Source organism: Falco biarmicus, chromosome 2, assembly GCF_023638135.1.
Source record: "Falco biarmicus isolate bFalBia1 chromosome 2, bFalBia1.pri, whole genome shotgun sequence".
Classification (NCBI taxonomy): domain Eukaryota; kingdom Metazoa; phylum Chordata; class Aves; order Falconiformes; family Falconidae; genus Falco; species Falco biarmicus.
This window is the reverse complement of record NC_079289.1, coordinates 96,409,299-96,423,720: the sequence shown is the minus strand read 5'-3', so window position 1 is coordinate 96,423,720 and position 14,422 is coordinate 96,409,299. Positions and strand designations below refer to the sequence as shown.

Sequence of the window (14,422 nt, the reverse complement as noted above, 5' to 3'; positions counted from 1 at the left end):
AAATAAATCCCGTGGATTTTCACAGCCCCCGTGCTCCTTAGTTTGTGCAGTACCTGCCGTCATGTCATGCCATATGAGCACAGCTAATCTGACCAACCATTCAGATCAGTGGCGTGCTCAGCCTGATGGAGTCATAATTGAAATGACCACGAATCACTTCAAAAGCATTGTGTCTGGAGTAGAATCTCCCCCTTTTAGTATTGTATGTATATCATTGTATGTGTATTGGTGCCAGAGCTTAGAAAAGCCCTGAGATGCACTGTCTTCTGCTTTTGTGTGTCAGCTAACTCATGCCACATTTGGAAGATATGGAACAGGTGATACTTTGGACACCCTGGAAAAGTCACTCCAAACTAATGTGAATTAAGGAACTTGCAACTGGCCTTCAGGCTTCTGTTTTCTTCCCCCAGCCTCTTGCCGGGTTCACTTCTTCCTTATGCTACAGCAGAAGAGTCGCTGAAGAGAGGTGTGCTTTGCTGCCTGCACACTGTGATGTTTCACATTGCAACTCCCCCACTACTGTCTTCAAGGAAAGCGGCACACAGATGAAAGCATGTAGGTGAATGTTCATCTGCTAGAAACGTTTGAAGTGTTGAAGTAATTCAGTAACTGTGATCTGTTGAAAGTAACTTGAAACTCGTTGGACTTGCATTAAAAAAATGTACTGCCTGCCTCAGTGCAATGTATCCAATTAAAACAGAAAACAGGATGAGGAGAACATAGCATGGAACTAGCATGTCTAATAGCAATAGGCCAGGGCCAAGACTTTTCCTTTGATGACTGTTCAGCTGGTTGTTTCCCATCAGTATACTTTTCAGCTTCTTTGAAACATGGGATGTTTTGGTCTGTGCTTGCCATGTCAAATACGTTTCAGATCCGACCAGTCAGTCAACATAATACCTAGAATGTCAGTTCATCAATAGAGCTCTTCTGGCTGTGGCTTCTACATTCGCACGTACTGTAATAGTGCTATAAAGCTGAGAGGTTGTCAGCGTTCCCATTGTAAATGTAATTTATCGCTCTTCTATAAAACTTGGCTCCAAGCTGCAGTGTATTGTACAACTGGTCCCAATCACATGATGAGTTTACTCACTGTGAGACCTGCAGAAAACCCATGACCTTAAATATGATAATACTTCTGGTTCTTTAAAAAAACAACAAGTGAGTAAATGTAACAGAAGAGACCTGCAGTCCATGCAGTACCTGCTGTGGTTGTTGGTGTGCCCCAGCCTGTCGGGCAGCTCCCTGTGTTTGCACTCTGGCTTCTGTAGGTTGTTTGCACTAATCTCTGCTTTCTTTATGTAGGAGGCTTCAGTGGTTAAATACAAATTATCCTACAGTCATCAAACCTCAGGGGCCAATCTTCTTGGTCTTTTGACCCTTACTTCCAGCTGCTCTCAGACAGCACCTCCAACATTTGTAGGGCAATGTCTCCTTTCTACTTCAGAATATTGTGTGCCAAGCGTGGCTAGCTGAGAGATCTGGGACTGAATATCAGCTTGACCTGACCGAAGGTTTCTGGAAGGTATCTAGGATTATGTGGCAGCCAGGAGAGCCTCTATCAAGAAACACAATTGCCAGTTCAGCGCTGTGGCCTCTCTCAATTTGTGAATTGATCCCTGCTGGGCCTTTGTTCCATCTATAGGACCGCAGTAGTCTGGCATGGGTCTAAATCCAGGGAAATCTGCTAACCAGAACCCTCTGAGCTCAGGAGCTATGTAGTTCAGTCAGATTTCTTTGTTTCCTCATTCAGTTTTCAGCAAGAACCTGTTTACAATTATTAAAGCAGAGTGTTGACAAAAATGTTCAGTTGTATATATACTAAGCTAGTCAGTAAAAGTGAGAGCTTACTGTTAAATGCTGAAGAAGGCTCTCTACTGTATTTCAGGGTATAAAATAGCAGATGTAATTCAAAGTCAATAAAGGCAAAGCAATGGGGAGAATGTGCCTAAGAGACCACAGAATGATGGGCTCCAAACTGGCCACTGAGTTTCATGGACCATAGCCTGGAGTCAGCAGACTGCTCAGTGAAAATGTTGGATGTCTGCCCTAGGAAAAGCTGGTGGAATGCCAGGAATTATTAGGAAAAGAATGAGGGACTAAGCAGGAGATGTTTGCCCTTGCACAAATTGTGTTGCATCAGCATCTGGAAAAGTAGTGGAAAGGACAGCAAGGATGTCTAAGACACAGAACAACGAAGGGGGAAAATACGTGTGTCTGTTACTCAGAAAGATTCAACAGCTTTCAATAAGATTCAATATCAATTCAACAGTTTCAATAAGCTCTGCCAGAGTATCAAAATCTCTTAGGTGCTCAGGTGTTCAAGTGACTGTGACTTGCATTTGTTACTAATTCTGCATGTAATGGTATTGCAGTGCTTTCTTTTGAATTGGTAGTGTTGGACTCATTTGAGGAGATGTGGATGTCTACCTGACATCTTTGTAAACAGAAACTAGCACTTCTGGGAAACAATCTCTTTGTAATGTAAATATCTAAAATAGATCTGATAAATTACATCTGTATAGAGTTTACTGCCTCTCATCAGCAATGAAAGGAGTCTAGTTTTTAGTGGCCAGAGTCTAGTGCAGGTTTCTCATGCCGGGTGAGATAACTCGCATCATGAATGCTCATACTTTTGCCATCATTGGAGTGGATTGCTGCAGTACACGTGGCTAAAATTCATGTTTGGATGAGATTAATTTGCCCTTAACTTGTATGTATTGCATTCAAATACATATAACTGAGTTATATGTGTAAGGGTCCAGTTCTGCCAGTAGAACTGGAAGCATGTCTTCAAGCATCTCCAAGAGGGCAAGTTAGCTTCTCCTGAAATAAATTTTGGAGATTATTTCAGATGCTGAAGTAAGGTGACATAAATAAATGCAAAATAAAGAGAAAGAGATACTTGTAGTGCTTAGTGCTAGGACTTAAGATGGGAATGCTGTAGTACTTGGTTCGAAAGTGCTGTAGCTAGGTTTTACTTACTAAAATTGGGGTTTGCATAATCTGGTATCACATCTCTGTTTTCAGATGTGTAGTTAGTACCTGAAGTGAACTGTAAGGCTGATCATCATTCAGCTAGCTGCAATTTCCAGGTATTGGTACGCTACCTAGTTTAAACTTTGTTTGTTTTCTCAGTCTTCCATGTCCCTGTGGTCTCTAGCACATTTTTCTCTCCCTGGACGTGTTGTGTAGCACGTATTTTTGGGGTAGATTCAGGCTGAGATTGTAATTACCCTACATACTTGTGGTCTGGCCTGGTATTATCCATCACGATACTGTCATGTGCTGGGCATTGACAACATACTCAAGAAGCTATTTTTTATGTGATATAACTAGCATGTTGGGTAGTTTTCTTGTAGTATAAGGAAAACTTGCCAATGCTTTCAGCACAAGAGTTCCCAGAAGTTTGTTTATGTAGCAGGGAGGGCTGCCTTATGCAGGCAAGCAGTCTGAACGGCATGTTCTTCACAGGTCCTTCTTCACTGTCTGGGAAGTATAGGGTGAAACAAATGATCTGCAAAATATCACAGCGTTACAAAATAATAGCATGGTCTTATCCTTTCACCTCATTTCAGGTTTCCATTCCGGTTCTTGGTCATGGTATACAAGACACTGAATTCAAGCTCCACTTGCAACTTCAGCCCCCTGGTGTCAGCCACAGCATCCCACCTTCAGACTGTCATTTCCCTTGGTAAATGTAGGAGCGTGCTCTCATCTGGCAAAGTATTGCTAGTTCAATTGGCACTCCTCTTACCTGCTGCTTTTTAAATCTCCTCAATCTTGCAGCAGCTTATTTGTGCTCAGCAGCACGGTGAGGGACACCTGCTCTGCATTTGGTTTCCTTCCCCAGGCTGCAGCTCCCTTGCTTTATTCTCTTTCAGACAAACATGTCACGGTGCTTGGAGATTACTTGATTTCCGCACTTAAAAAGGCTTCTATAGCATTATAATGGTGACCTGCTGGTTGCCTGCAAGATAATGCTTTTCTCAGCTGCTTGTGCTAAGCACATTGTGTCGTCCAGAAAGTCCTACCCAGTGGAGTGCAAAGAGCAGACACTGACAAAGCCGAGTATTCACACTTGTTATATCCTTACAGTCCTCACCGGGGAAAAATATTACATGGAGAGCATTCAAGTAAAACTGTTGAAAATGGAGAGAAGGAGAAAAAAAGGCAGCCAATAAAGGGGGACTGAGCAGAGCAGCAGGGTGCGTGGGCTGTTGTTTAAAAGCTTATCTGCCACATTTTTGCCTGTTCCATTTACAAAACTGGGAGATTTCCTCACAGATTCAAAGATCCAAATTCTTTACTTGTGAAGTCTGTGTTTCCATACCTGATGGAGGAAAGTGGGTAGCAGTTGTTAGTACCGTGCTAGCCTCACCAGTGATCTGCAAAAGTTATCTTGTGTCAGTCAAGACTCTCCTGGGTCAGTTCTATAAACCCCCTGAAGTCTGTGTCTGTCCCCATTTTTTTTTATGTGTTTTCCTATGGTTTTTTTTTTTCTTGTATCGCCCTGTTAGCTGGGGGTTTTTTGTTTTTGTTTTTGTTTTTATTTTTGTTTTTGTTTTTGGCTTGCTATTTCAGGTTACAAACCCTAGGAACTCTCTGGAAGACCCTGTTTCCCAGGCACCAATTTTAGGGTGGGTGGGATCAATGACTCTTTAGAGCAACACTTTGTTAAGTGATGTAGAAGCACAGGGCTGCTTCCTCCAGCCATCCTGGCCCAGGACCCTCCTGCCCACCTGCTGGAGCACAGCCCATGGACCCGAGGTCTCTGCCCATGTTGGGGGACACGACTGCCACTTTCTCATGTACAAGTTCAACCACTAGCAAAGCTGACCATGTATCCCAGAGGCACACACACAATGAACAGCTCTTCAGTTAGTATGAGTGATGAAGTTTTGTTTCTTGTCATGGCCTCCATGTTTGCTTTGTCAAGTCTATGTCTCGGTGTGTTTTGTTCCCAGTTCCCCCACTGTCTCCCGTAGTTTCCCAATTGACAAGATCCCCAATCAGACAACCTCACTGGAACAGACGCTCTTACACTACCCTCATCAGTGAGTGTGACTGACCAGGTTTGGTTCCCATTCCCATCTCCCTTATCATCTGCATCAGGTTTGTGTCCCTCTATGTTCTTGTTCAGGCTTCCTCCTTTGCTTATTATCCCTTGTGGCATTGAAAAAGGTCCTTGACCAAATATCTTTAAAGGAAGCAGGCACTCTCCTGCCACACACCTTTGCACACACCTTCCTCTGTCTTTAGAAGCAGCCTAGGTCGTTCTTACCGTTCAGGCACCAAACATTTGGATGGCTGAAGTTAAGTTGGATTAATCCAACCCTGTGTGCTTAAACCACTTCATTTAATAGATTCTCATGCTGTTAAAGGCTTCTCTCACCAGGAATGAGGTCAGCCATTTCTGGAGCTTGTCATATTAGTGACTACTTTGGGACCTGACCTTTAAAGGAGATAACAGTCATTTTTCCACCTAGCCAGATGTTGCTAAACTCTCTGTGGGAAAGAGAGGTACAGTCGTTATGAATTAAATTCTTTGTGCTTTGCTTATGTGGATTGCATGAAGGAGATATTGTTTCCAGGACCTCAGAGCAATGGGCATGGATGTGACTCTGCTCTTGTATCTGTAGTTTGTAAACCCGGAAACCATGTCCCCCAAAACTTCTGGGCTGAAAATGTCCACTTAGCCTGTGTGCCATACTCTAGAGTGTGTATTATTTCACAGCCTAGTTTGATCTCCTCTTTAACTATCAAATGCCTCTGGTAACTGCTTGTTTTAGTTTGGGGATAGGCATCTTCATATTTCCTCTTGCGCTTTAGCAGGACATGTGATGTCGGTTTGTCCCCCTGCTTTCTTACAAGCAAATTTGGAAAGTTTGTATATGGGACAGAGGGTGACCACTGAATTTCTCCCAAGAATAGTTCTGCTCCTAGCCTTGAGAAACAAACCTAAGGAAGATACTGCATTTCTAGACCTCATGCAAAGCAGACATACCGTGATCTTGAGCTTTGCCTTCTGAACAGTGGAAGGAAAGTGAAGCAATGCAGGGAGCTTTGAGCATGCAAAACCAGACAACACTACAGAGATATGACTGATGGTGTCATGTAAAATCTGCATTTCCTGATGAATTGTAAATTCTAGTGAGTTATCTTTTGTTTTCTGAGCTAGTGACCTGGCCTACTCCATGGTCTCCCTGCAGGCAGGGCACTTCTGCCATGGGATCAGGATGCATCATTGCAGAAGAAGACCTGAACCATCTTCGGTTTTGCGGCTGTTTTCAAGAAAGCTGGTACTTCTGCACATGGGCACTGTGGTTTTTGTATGTGTGTTTTAGGATTTCCTAAGCTGTTGAAGTAGTATTCAGCAAAATACTTTTTCTAGTGGCAATGCACAGATTTCAGTAAGTCCTCAGCAGGACTGCTGACTCACGCTCTCTTGAGTTTGTGGTTTGTGGAGGAAAACTTGATTCTGAAATGTCTGGCAAAGCTGCATGAATTTATTGACATACTTATTTTCCCTCTACACACAGACCCTAATATGGTCAATGCAGGAGACATGAATGGTTCTGGCAACCTGATGGATTTTCTGGATGAGCCTTTCCCTGATGTTGGAACTTACGAAGATTTCCACACCATCGACTGGCTGCGGGAGAAATCACGTGACACCGACCGCCACAGAAAGGTAAAGGTGTCTGGCCTTGATGCTTCACAGCCCCTGGGTTACAGCCGTCCTGGTGGTGAGAGAAACAAGCGGTTTTCTGAAGTTATTGCTTCCTACCTTGTTGTATGACTTGAGGAGGACTTCTAAAAATCTGGATGTGGTTTGTCTTGAGTTTGTAAATATGAAAGGACTTCCAGCAACTTAGTCAGCAGAACATCCCTCAAAAATGATTGGGACTGGGGGCAGCAGAGAAATTGTAAACACCTTCTAGGAGGTTAAATATTTTTTGGTTTAAACATTATACACTAAAACTGTATCAGCCTGAATCAGCAACATGTCTATATATATCTGTTTAATTTCAGATTACAAGCAAAAGTAAGGAATCCATATGGGAGTTCATCAAGAGTCTGCTGGATGCCTGGTCAGGCTGGGTTGTAATGCTTCTCATAGGACTACTGGCAGGTATGTGTGCGTTAGCGTTACAGTTATGCCTGAAACCATCTCACCTAAGTTTGCTGCAGTACCATCAGCTTCTCTTTTTACTTCATTGCCTCTCCACTGATGTTTCAAGCTAAAAAGACAGCTATGCATCCATGTAGTTATAATTCTTAAGAAAAATATCCTCTTGCAAAGTCTCCTGCTGAGTGCTGACCTAGAAAAAGTGTTATTTGCAAGTAGAGGGATTTTTTATTGCTTTTGGAAATATGCATCTGAGCGCTTTACACTTGATGGGCTACTTTGACTTTCTGAATCTTTGATCCACAGAAGTCAATTTTATTGGTAGGATTTTCTTTCTTGTCTTCACTTTAATTCTGCAAGTAGATATGATGATGAAGGGAAAATGTTGGCTGTAGACATTCAAAGGAGAGCTTTGTAAATTGCTATATTCACTGGGTTATCTTCTTTATATATGCATGAAGGGAAAACAGTTTCAGACAGAGTTTCAGATCTGCTTCCAGGACAGACAGACATTACATATTTAACAGCCTGCTCAAACTCAGATGGCAAATCCATTAATTTCCTGAATTGCTCCTGTTTTGTGCTCATTTTAGCACATCTTCCAACTTGGAAAGCTGCACTTGTCTTACCAAGTTGAAACAGCTGCCATTTTTAATGCCTTTACAGTGATGTCAGGGTGCTCTTGTATCATGCTGCTTGGTAAAAGCGTGATGTGAAGTTTCACAGTTTCCAAGTGGTATGAATTTCCTGCTTACCAACCATCAAGTTAATATGTCTATTACAGTTGTTCAGGAGTCTCAGAAGTACTGGAGAAGTTCTTGAGAAAACGTTGCTGAAGTTACATTTTTGGCCAATTATGTTATTTTGTAGAGATACGCTTGTTTCCACAAAAGCTTTGATGGGAGGGCGAGATGGGAAGAGAGTCTGATGGCCTGTGTGTACTACCAGGGCTGCCAAACACTGCCTGAAGGCCAGGGGTTGCCATCTGGGATGGAGAATTCTGTTTGCAAATAAAGTTAGAGCAAGCCCTTCAGGGCTCTAGCAACCTCCCACAAGCAGGTCAGTAATCCCCACACTCACACAGAGAATGTGGTGCACACTCACACGGTCCTGTTTTAGTAAAAATATCCCAGAATGTTTGTTTTGGTTTCAGTTTGCAATGAAACCTCCTGCTGAAATCCTCAAAGCTGTTGGAAGCCAGAGTTGCTGACCTCTGATAAGCTCTAATGCTGCCAGGTCCAGCTTGGGAACGGAGGTCAGGGGAAGCTGCAGCTGAGATGCGTGACCTTGTGCAACCTTTTCAGTGACAAGGGTGAAGAGCAACGTGGTTTACCTCAAAGAGTCTAATCAAATTCGCCTCTTTTTAAATTGGAACAAGGACTTGTGAATCACGTGCTTGTGATCTGGGCTGAGCCCTGTAGATGTTTTCTGCCTGCGATCGAAATGACACGTGGTCTGTGCCTTCAGTGTTTCTGGGAGAGGGAAAAGATGGAGAGCCACCATCTCCCCCTCAGTGAGGGGTCAACATCCCTTTGATGAGTTGGGGGGGTTATTGATGAGTGGATGAGCTTTCTTAACCAGGTCTGGGAAGAAAGGAGGTGAAGTTGATGGTGCAATCAAGAGGCACTTTGTGTCGTTTCCCTCTCTGCTTGAAATATTGCCTGCTCATGGCCAACAACAAGGTGATGTGGCCAAAAGGAGCAATCTGTGCCCTCCAGTGTCCCTGTCATTGGGCCCTGTTGCCTTGTGCATGTGTAGCTGTGTAGGAAAGTGAATCTGAGAACTGACTTGGTGGAAAAAATGGGTTTTGGCCAGATTAATTTTCAGCTGATCATTGTTCTCAGCAGGGCTGGTCACCACAGAGCCACAAGCAATCAAAATATTGCTGATGGGAAGGAGCTGATGGGGGGAAGGAGAAGACTGTCCCATTTGGCAGTATGATTTGTCATTTTTGGAGTGTTGTCAAACCTGCCTCCTTCGTTAGTCCCAGAAAAGCGTAGGTGGGAAAGGGACCCCTGGAGGAGGTCTGCTCTGGCTTCTTGCACACAGCAGGGTCAGCTTCAGAGTTAGAGCTGTATGCCTTGAGTAACATCAAAGTATATTAAGAATGTAGCAGCAACCATTTGGGATCAGACCAAAAATTCACAAGTGCACACATAAATTAGCCTGAGTGGAGCCCCTTGCTGCCACCACAGTCCACCACAGCTGGTTCCCAGGCTGCTTCAGGGATGTGTACCCACAGGACCTTCAACCCTCTCAGGTGCTATATGGAAGGAGAAGATGGTGTATGATACTGTCAAGTGGCTGGAATAGAACTAAGGAGCTTCTGGAAATGGGTTCTTGGGAGCCATATCCTGCTCATTTTGGGAAGGGGGCAGGAAAGGTAACACCCACAAGTGCTGTTAGATGTGGAGATCAGGTGAAAACTGCTGGTACAATGTTCCAGAAAAGATACTGAGCACTGCCGGGGCCTGTCTCGGTCAGAAAGTTTGCACAGTTTCTGGAGAAATATAAAGCAATCTATGGGGAAATGAGCTTAAAAATGTTTAGGTATGGGTGCTGAATTTTTAGGCACTTATTTTTAAGGAATTCTGAGTTTTTACTGTTCCATCTTGCCTGCAGACCAGCGGCCACCCCTCAATCTAACCATTATTACTAGCCAACTGAAAGTATATGCTATTTATAGAACAGCAGAAGAGTCTGTGTTTTGTAAAGCTATGTGACAAAAAGTGCTATCATAGTAAAGCTGAAAAGCTCTGGTACTGGAGCTGGATATGCAAAAATCCCCTTTGCAATTCAGCGCCGAGCCGCTTGGGTGATGCTGTTTTCTGGCACAGGTGCATCAGGAAAACTGTTTTCAAAGAAATTTTTTTAGCATTCTCATTAGGGCATTGTAAAACATGAGTATTAGCTATCACTATCCAAAGGAAAAGGAGACATGTAAAAGTCGAATGTCTAAACTGAAATTCAGCATTCCCTGGCTTTGGAGTGTTTCATTATTTTTCATTCTGGGCAGGAGGTTATGTAGAAAGGGAACAAGTTCAGTTCCTTTGATGGGAGAAGTAAGGAGATAAACTTATGCTCTATTACAGTCTAGACAGCCATGGTAAGCACAAGAAATTAAAGACTTGACTTTCTGAGATGCTGAATAGTCTGCAACTTCCGTTAATTTCACTTGAAGTTGAAAAGATTCAGAACTTGGAAAACTTCTAACCCTGCTCATGTGTCTTGTGAAGCATTCACTGTTGCACTATTATCCTGCAAGTGTTGATCTTGCCCTCTCATGATTTTCTTCTGTGTGAAGTAAGTGTAGTAAATTGCATGTAGCATTTTCCTCCTTATGTGGGTCCCAAAGCATTTGGAGAAAGGGATTAGATCAGCTGCATAATTAAGCACATTTTCCTACAGGTACTGGGGTGCATGTGAGCTTGTTATATTAGAGAACTGCATGTTTGTTCCTCACTCTCTTTAACTGTATCGGGGAAAACCGTTCAAAAGCCTGCCTTCCTTTGCACCTTCTGCTAGGCAACATTAATACTCAATTGCCTGGTTAAGTGTGATGTGAGCTTTGAAGATTGGGGTAATTATTGAGGTCCATCAAGAGATGTAAGAGGCACAGCATTTGGTGCTTGTGTCCAAGGGATGAGAATTCTTCGTATGGTTTCTTAAACTTTCAGAAAATTGGAGAATTTAGAGTTTACTGCAAAACTCAGTAAGCTACACATGCTGACGTTACTAGTAGTACAGTGATTTATGATCATCTGAATATGGTTCATTGTTTCGATAGAAACTTGGGAAAATGGAAGAGGCTAAGCAAGAGAAAGGCAAGGTCTTCATGATAGAAAATAATTGGAACAGACGTCATTACTCCCTTCTGCAGCCCTTCTTTTTGTGATCTTGTCTAGTATATCTGTATAGTTCTTCAGGTTATTCCTATACAACAAAAATTCTTCACTGCTACTCTAGTCACATTGCTTGTCAGTGTGGGGATGAGTATCCTTCTTGAAGGGGTGAGAAGATATATTTATGTGTAAGGCTGTGTGAACCCTGGTGGTTCTTTCCTGTTCTATGGAATAAAAAACATGTTACATGTGCCTGAATCATTTGAAATGAGCTTTTTTTTCTCTTTCACAGAAATCAAAAGCAGAAAACTTTAGGTCAAGGTCGAATAAACTGGCTCTTGAAGCCACCTGTGGGCCCCAGCTGCTAGTGGGAAGGGGACCAGTCCCCACCCCTGCTACATGTAATTGCGTTCTTAGCAGGAGCCACAAAGCTAAAAGTTTTGGGAACATAAACCCAAACCATTTTGCATTTTCCAAAGCCTTTTTTCCCCCAGTGTGTTAATTCTGCTGAAATGCACTGATAAATTCTGTTTAAATCCATTACTGGTTTCCTGAAATTCTATTAATGATTACTCGTAAAAATAACGTTGACTTCTCCTTTCCACTGTGTACGAGAGGGGTTTGGAAAACACTAAAGTGACTCTTTAATGCTTTCCAGAAAGGATGGAGACGGGGACCGACCGCAGCCCTGCCGTGCTGTGCTGTGGCTGCTCCCAGCCTCCCCCTCCCAGCTGGCACCTGCTCTGGGGGTGCTGCTGCTGGGCAGGCTGTTACTGCTGCCAGGCAAATGCCCTCGAAAAGCAGGATTTTCTTTTTTTGTGCCTGGCCACAGCAAGATTACCTGTGTCTGTGTTCGGTGGCCACCGGGTGTCACTGTAGCTCTGTGTATTTACTGGAGAAAAATTGAAGTAAGGGTAGGTTTGGTACAGAAAGGATTTGAAGGATAATTTTCTGCTGCATGTTTGGATTGCTAATGAGGGTGCACATCGAGAGCCCGATTCTCCTCAGTGATTAAGTCAGAATCTGGCATCCGTATTGTTTCTGTACCGAAATCGTTCTTCTAAAAGGTTGTTGTGTTGGGACCAGTAAGGCTGTAGGAAAACACATGTTTCCTTCTCCTCCCCTGCCCCAAAATACACAGCGTGGTCTGAGACCTGCAGCTTAGTATGTGCGCAGAGACCCCGCATGATGTCCTCTTTACCTCAGTCAAATGGTGCACCTGCCTGGGACAGGCTGCAGGGTCAGGCCCTACGTCAGTTATGCCTTCCCTAGTCAGCGATCAGTCAGTGTGAGAATTGCAATATTTAAAATGAAAGCTGATGAGAGGCCATTAAAGCTTAAACAACAAGCTGGTGTGCCTGTTTCTTTGCGAACTCGTGATTGCCCCCAGTTCTTTGGTGTATTCATGCTTGCATTGCAGCTGCTTCCCCAGATCATGTGGGTTTTTGTGGTTTTTTTTGCTGTTGCTATAATTGGATATATTTTCCTTGCAACTTGATATTTTTTAATGCCACGGTTTCTCTTTCTGCATTTCTTTTCCCAGGCACGTTAGCTGGAGTGATAGATTTAGCTGTGGATTGGATGACAGACCTGAAGGAGGGTGTCTGCCTGTCTGCCTTCTGGTACAGCCACGAGCAGTGCTGCTGGACATCTAATGAAACTACATTCGATGACAGGGACAAATGTCCCCAGTGGCAGAAATGGTCTGAACTTCTTGTAGGCCAGTCTGAGGTACGGGAGACCTGATTAGGTTGGGGTCACAGCAGGCCAGGCAATGCCTTTTTTTCATACTTGCTGATGCTCCCTCCAGAGAGTATCTCTGAAAGAGAAAGTAATGAACTGAATGTGCTGCAAAAAAAGACATTTCCACAAGCAATACCTGCTTAACTTGGAAGAGGTCCTATTGTTTCGGTGTCATGTGTGATGGAAATTGGAAAACTGCAAGAATGCTTTCTCTTTTTAGCAGTATTAAACTAAAAGTGTTTCATAACACTCATAACATATTCACCAGGGAACCTGAGCTGCTATCAATTTTTTTTTTCCTTTAAACAAAGTTTTATGGGGCAAAAGAGATGATGCCTAACAAATACATTTAAGAGGAAATTTGGGGGATTGCAGATGGTTTTTGTGTGTTCAAATGCTGTGAGTAGTAGTGGAAGCTGCATAAGAACTGCTTGTTACACCCTTGCAATCAGTTTCTTTATCAAATACTAAAACATTTAGCTAGCGCCGAAGGCTGGGGAAATAATGGGCTCCCTGGGAGACAGCCAAAGTGAACAATTTGCAGGGGGAGAGGGCAGGAAGGGAAAAAGCTGATCTGGACTGACATGAAATTTGTATTTTAAGACTGGGGTTTTCTCTATACCTTTTGCTCAAAGTTGTAGTAATTTTAAATACAAAGGATGCTATTTCAAAGCAGAACAGGTAAAAGTTTCATTTTGAAGATAATCAAAACAATTCTTTCTATATTCCTTTTAGCAGGTGACACTTTCATAAAAAAAATACAAAAAAGACATTTTATTTTCAACCTAAGCTATTCAATGTCTTGAATAATATTGATCCCTTCATAACTCACATTTTGGTCAGATTTATTGTCTTGGATCCCCCCTCCTCCCCGTTTCTGCAGGTGACTTGAATATGACAAAAATTGAATACGACATGGAGGTGGGATGAACGTGGCTTGGAAGAGAACTGGCTTACCTGATAATGCAGTTTGGTCAATAATAGGGGAAGAAAATATATACTTCTACGGGATAAATCATCTCCAGTCAGGCAGTTAAAAAATGGGTGACTCAGACTGTCTTGGCTCTTCCCCCAGCATGGAGGTTGTCTGATCCTGCAGAAAGTGTTTGAGGGCACCTTCGTCACTGTACAAGTTTGTCATTCACATTCCCTTCAATGCTGCTTTAGGTTTACAGTACAATTACTACTAGATGAGAGTGTCTGTGAATATGTATAGCCCAATTTTCCATAGTTCTAATTAACCGTAATGAAAGTAGTGAGGTTCTCACTGTTCCTGAATATTGCCACCGTTTAATTGCAGGCAAAAATCTCTGCACATTTGCCAGTCCACAGTGCCAAGCTTCCTTTTTGCCAGAGGTTTGCACAGTTTGCACTGGTCTTCAAGATGGTTTAGGCAGTTGTCTCTTTGTAACAGTGAAGAATATTACCCTGGTATAAAGTTGCAGGACTGAGGATGATGTTGTAATTTAAGAGAACAAAAAAAATGCGGGAGGGGAAAGATGAGGAGACTGTTAAAATTGTTATGGGACTTGAAAATCCTGCGCATGTGTTTGACATGCTGTTTCTCTGAAAGGCTCAAATATATAAATGGAGCACATCCTTCAGAAAATTTATTGCTTTCACCTGCTACTTGAAATCAGTAGTCATGACTGTTGTATGCCGTGGCTTGTAAGAAAGGCATCAGCTAGGTGGGCACTGTGAAACT

The 14,422-nt window shown here is 42.9% G+C and overlaps 1 protein-coding gene across 5 annotated transcripts in view; it reads left to right on the top strand.

Moving 5' to 3' along the window:
* The window catches only part of CLCN4 (chloride voltage-gated channel 4), a 45,170-nt gene that overhangs the window by 5,805 nt on the left and 24,943 nt on the right, over positions 1-14,422 (top strand). For 3 of the 5 annotated variants that reach the window (XM_056329033.1, XM_056329035.1, XM_056329036.1), the window contains 3 exons: positions 6,543-6,694; positions 7,036-7,135; positions 12,518-12,705. In XM_056329033.1, the coding sequence (XP_056185008.1) occupies positions 6,551-6,694; positions 7,036-7,135; positions 12,518-12,705 (432 nt within the window). In that variant the 5' untranslated portion in view covers positions 6,543-6,550. Of the gene's footprint in view, positions 1-410; positions 556-4,967; positions 5,058-6,542; positions 6,695-7,035; positions 7,136-12,517; positions 12,706-14,422 lie in introns of all 5 variants that reach the window. The other 2 variants (XM_056329032.1, XM_056329034.1) reach the window with 2 other exon arrangements.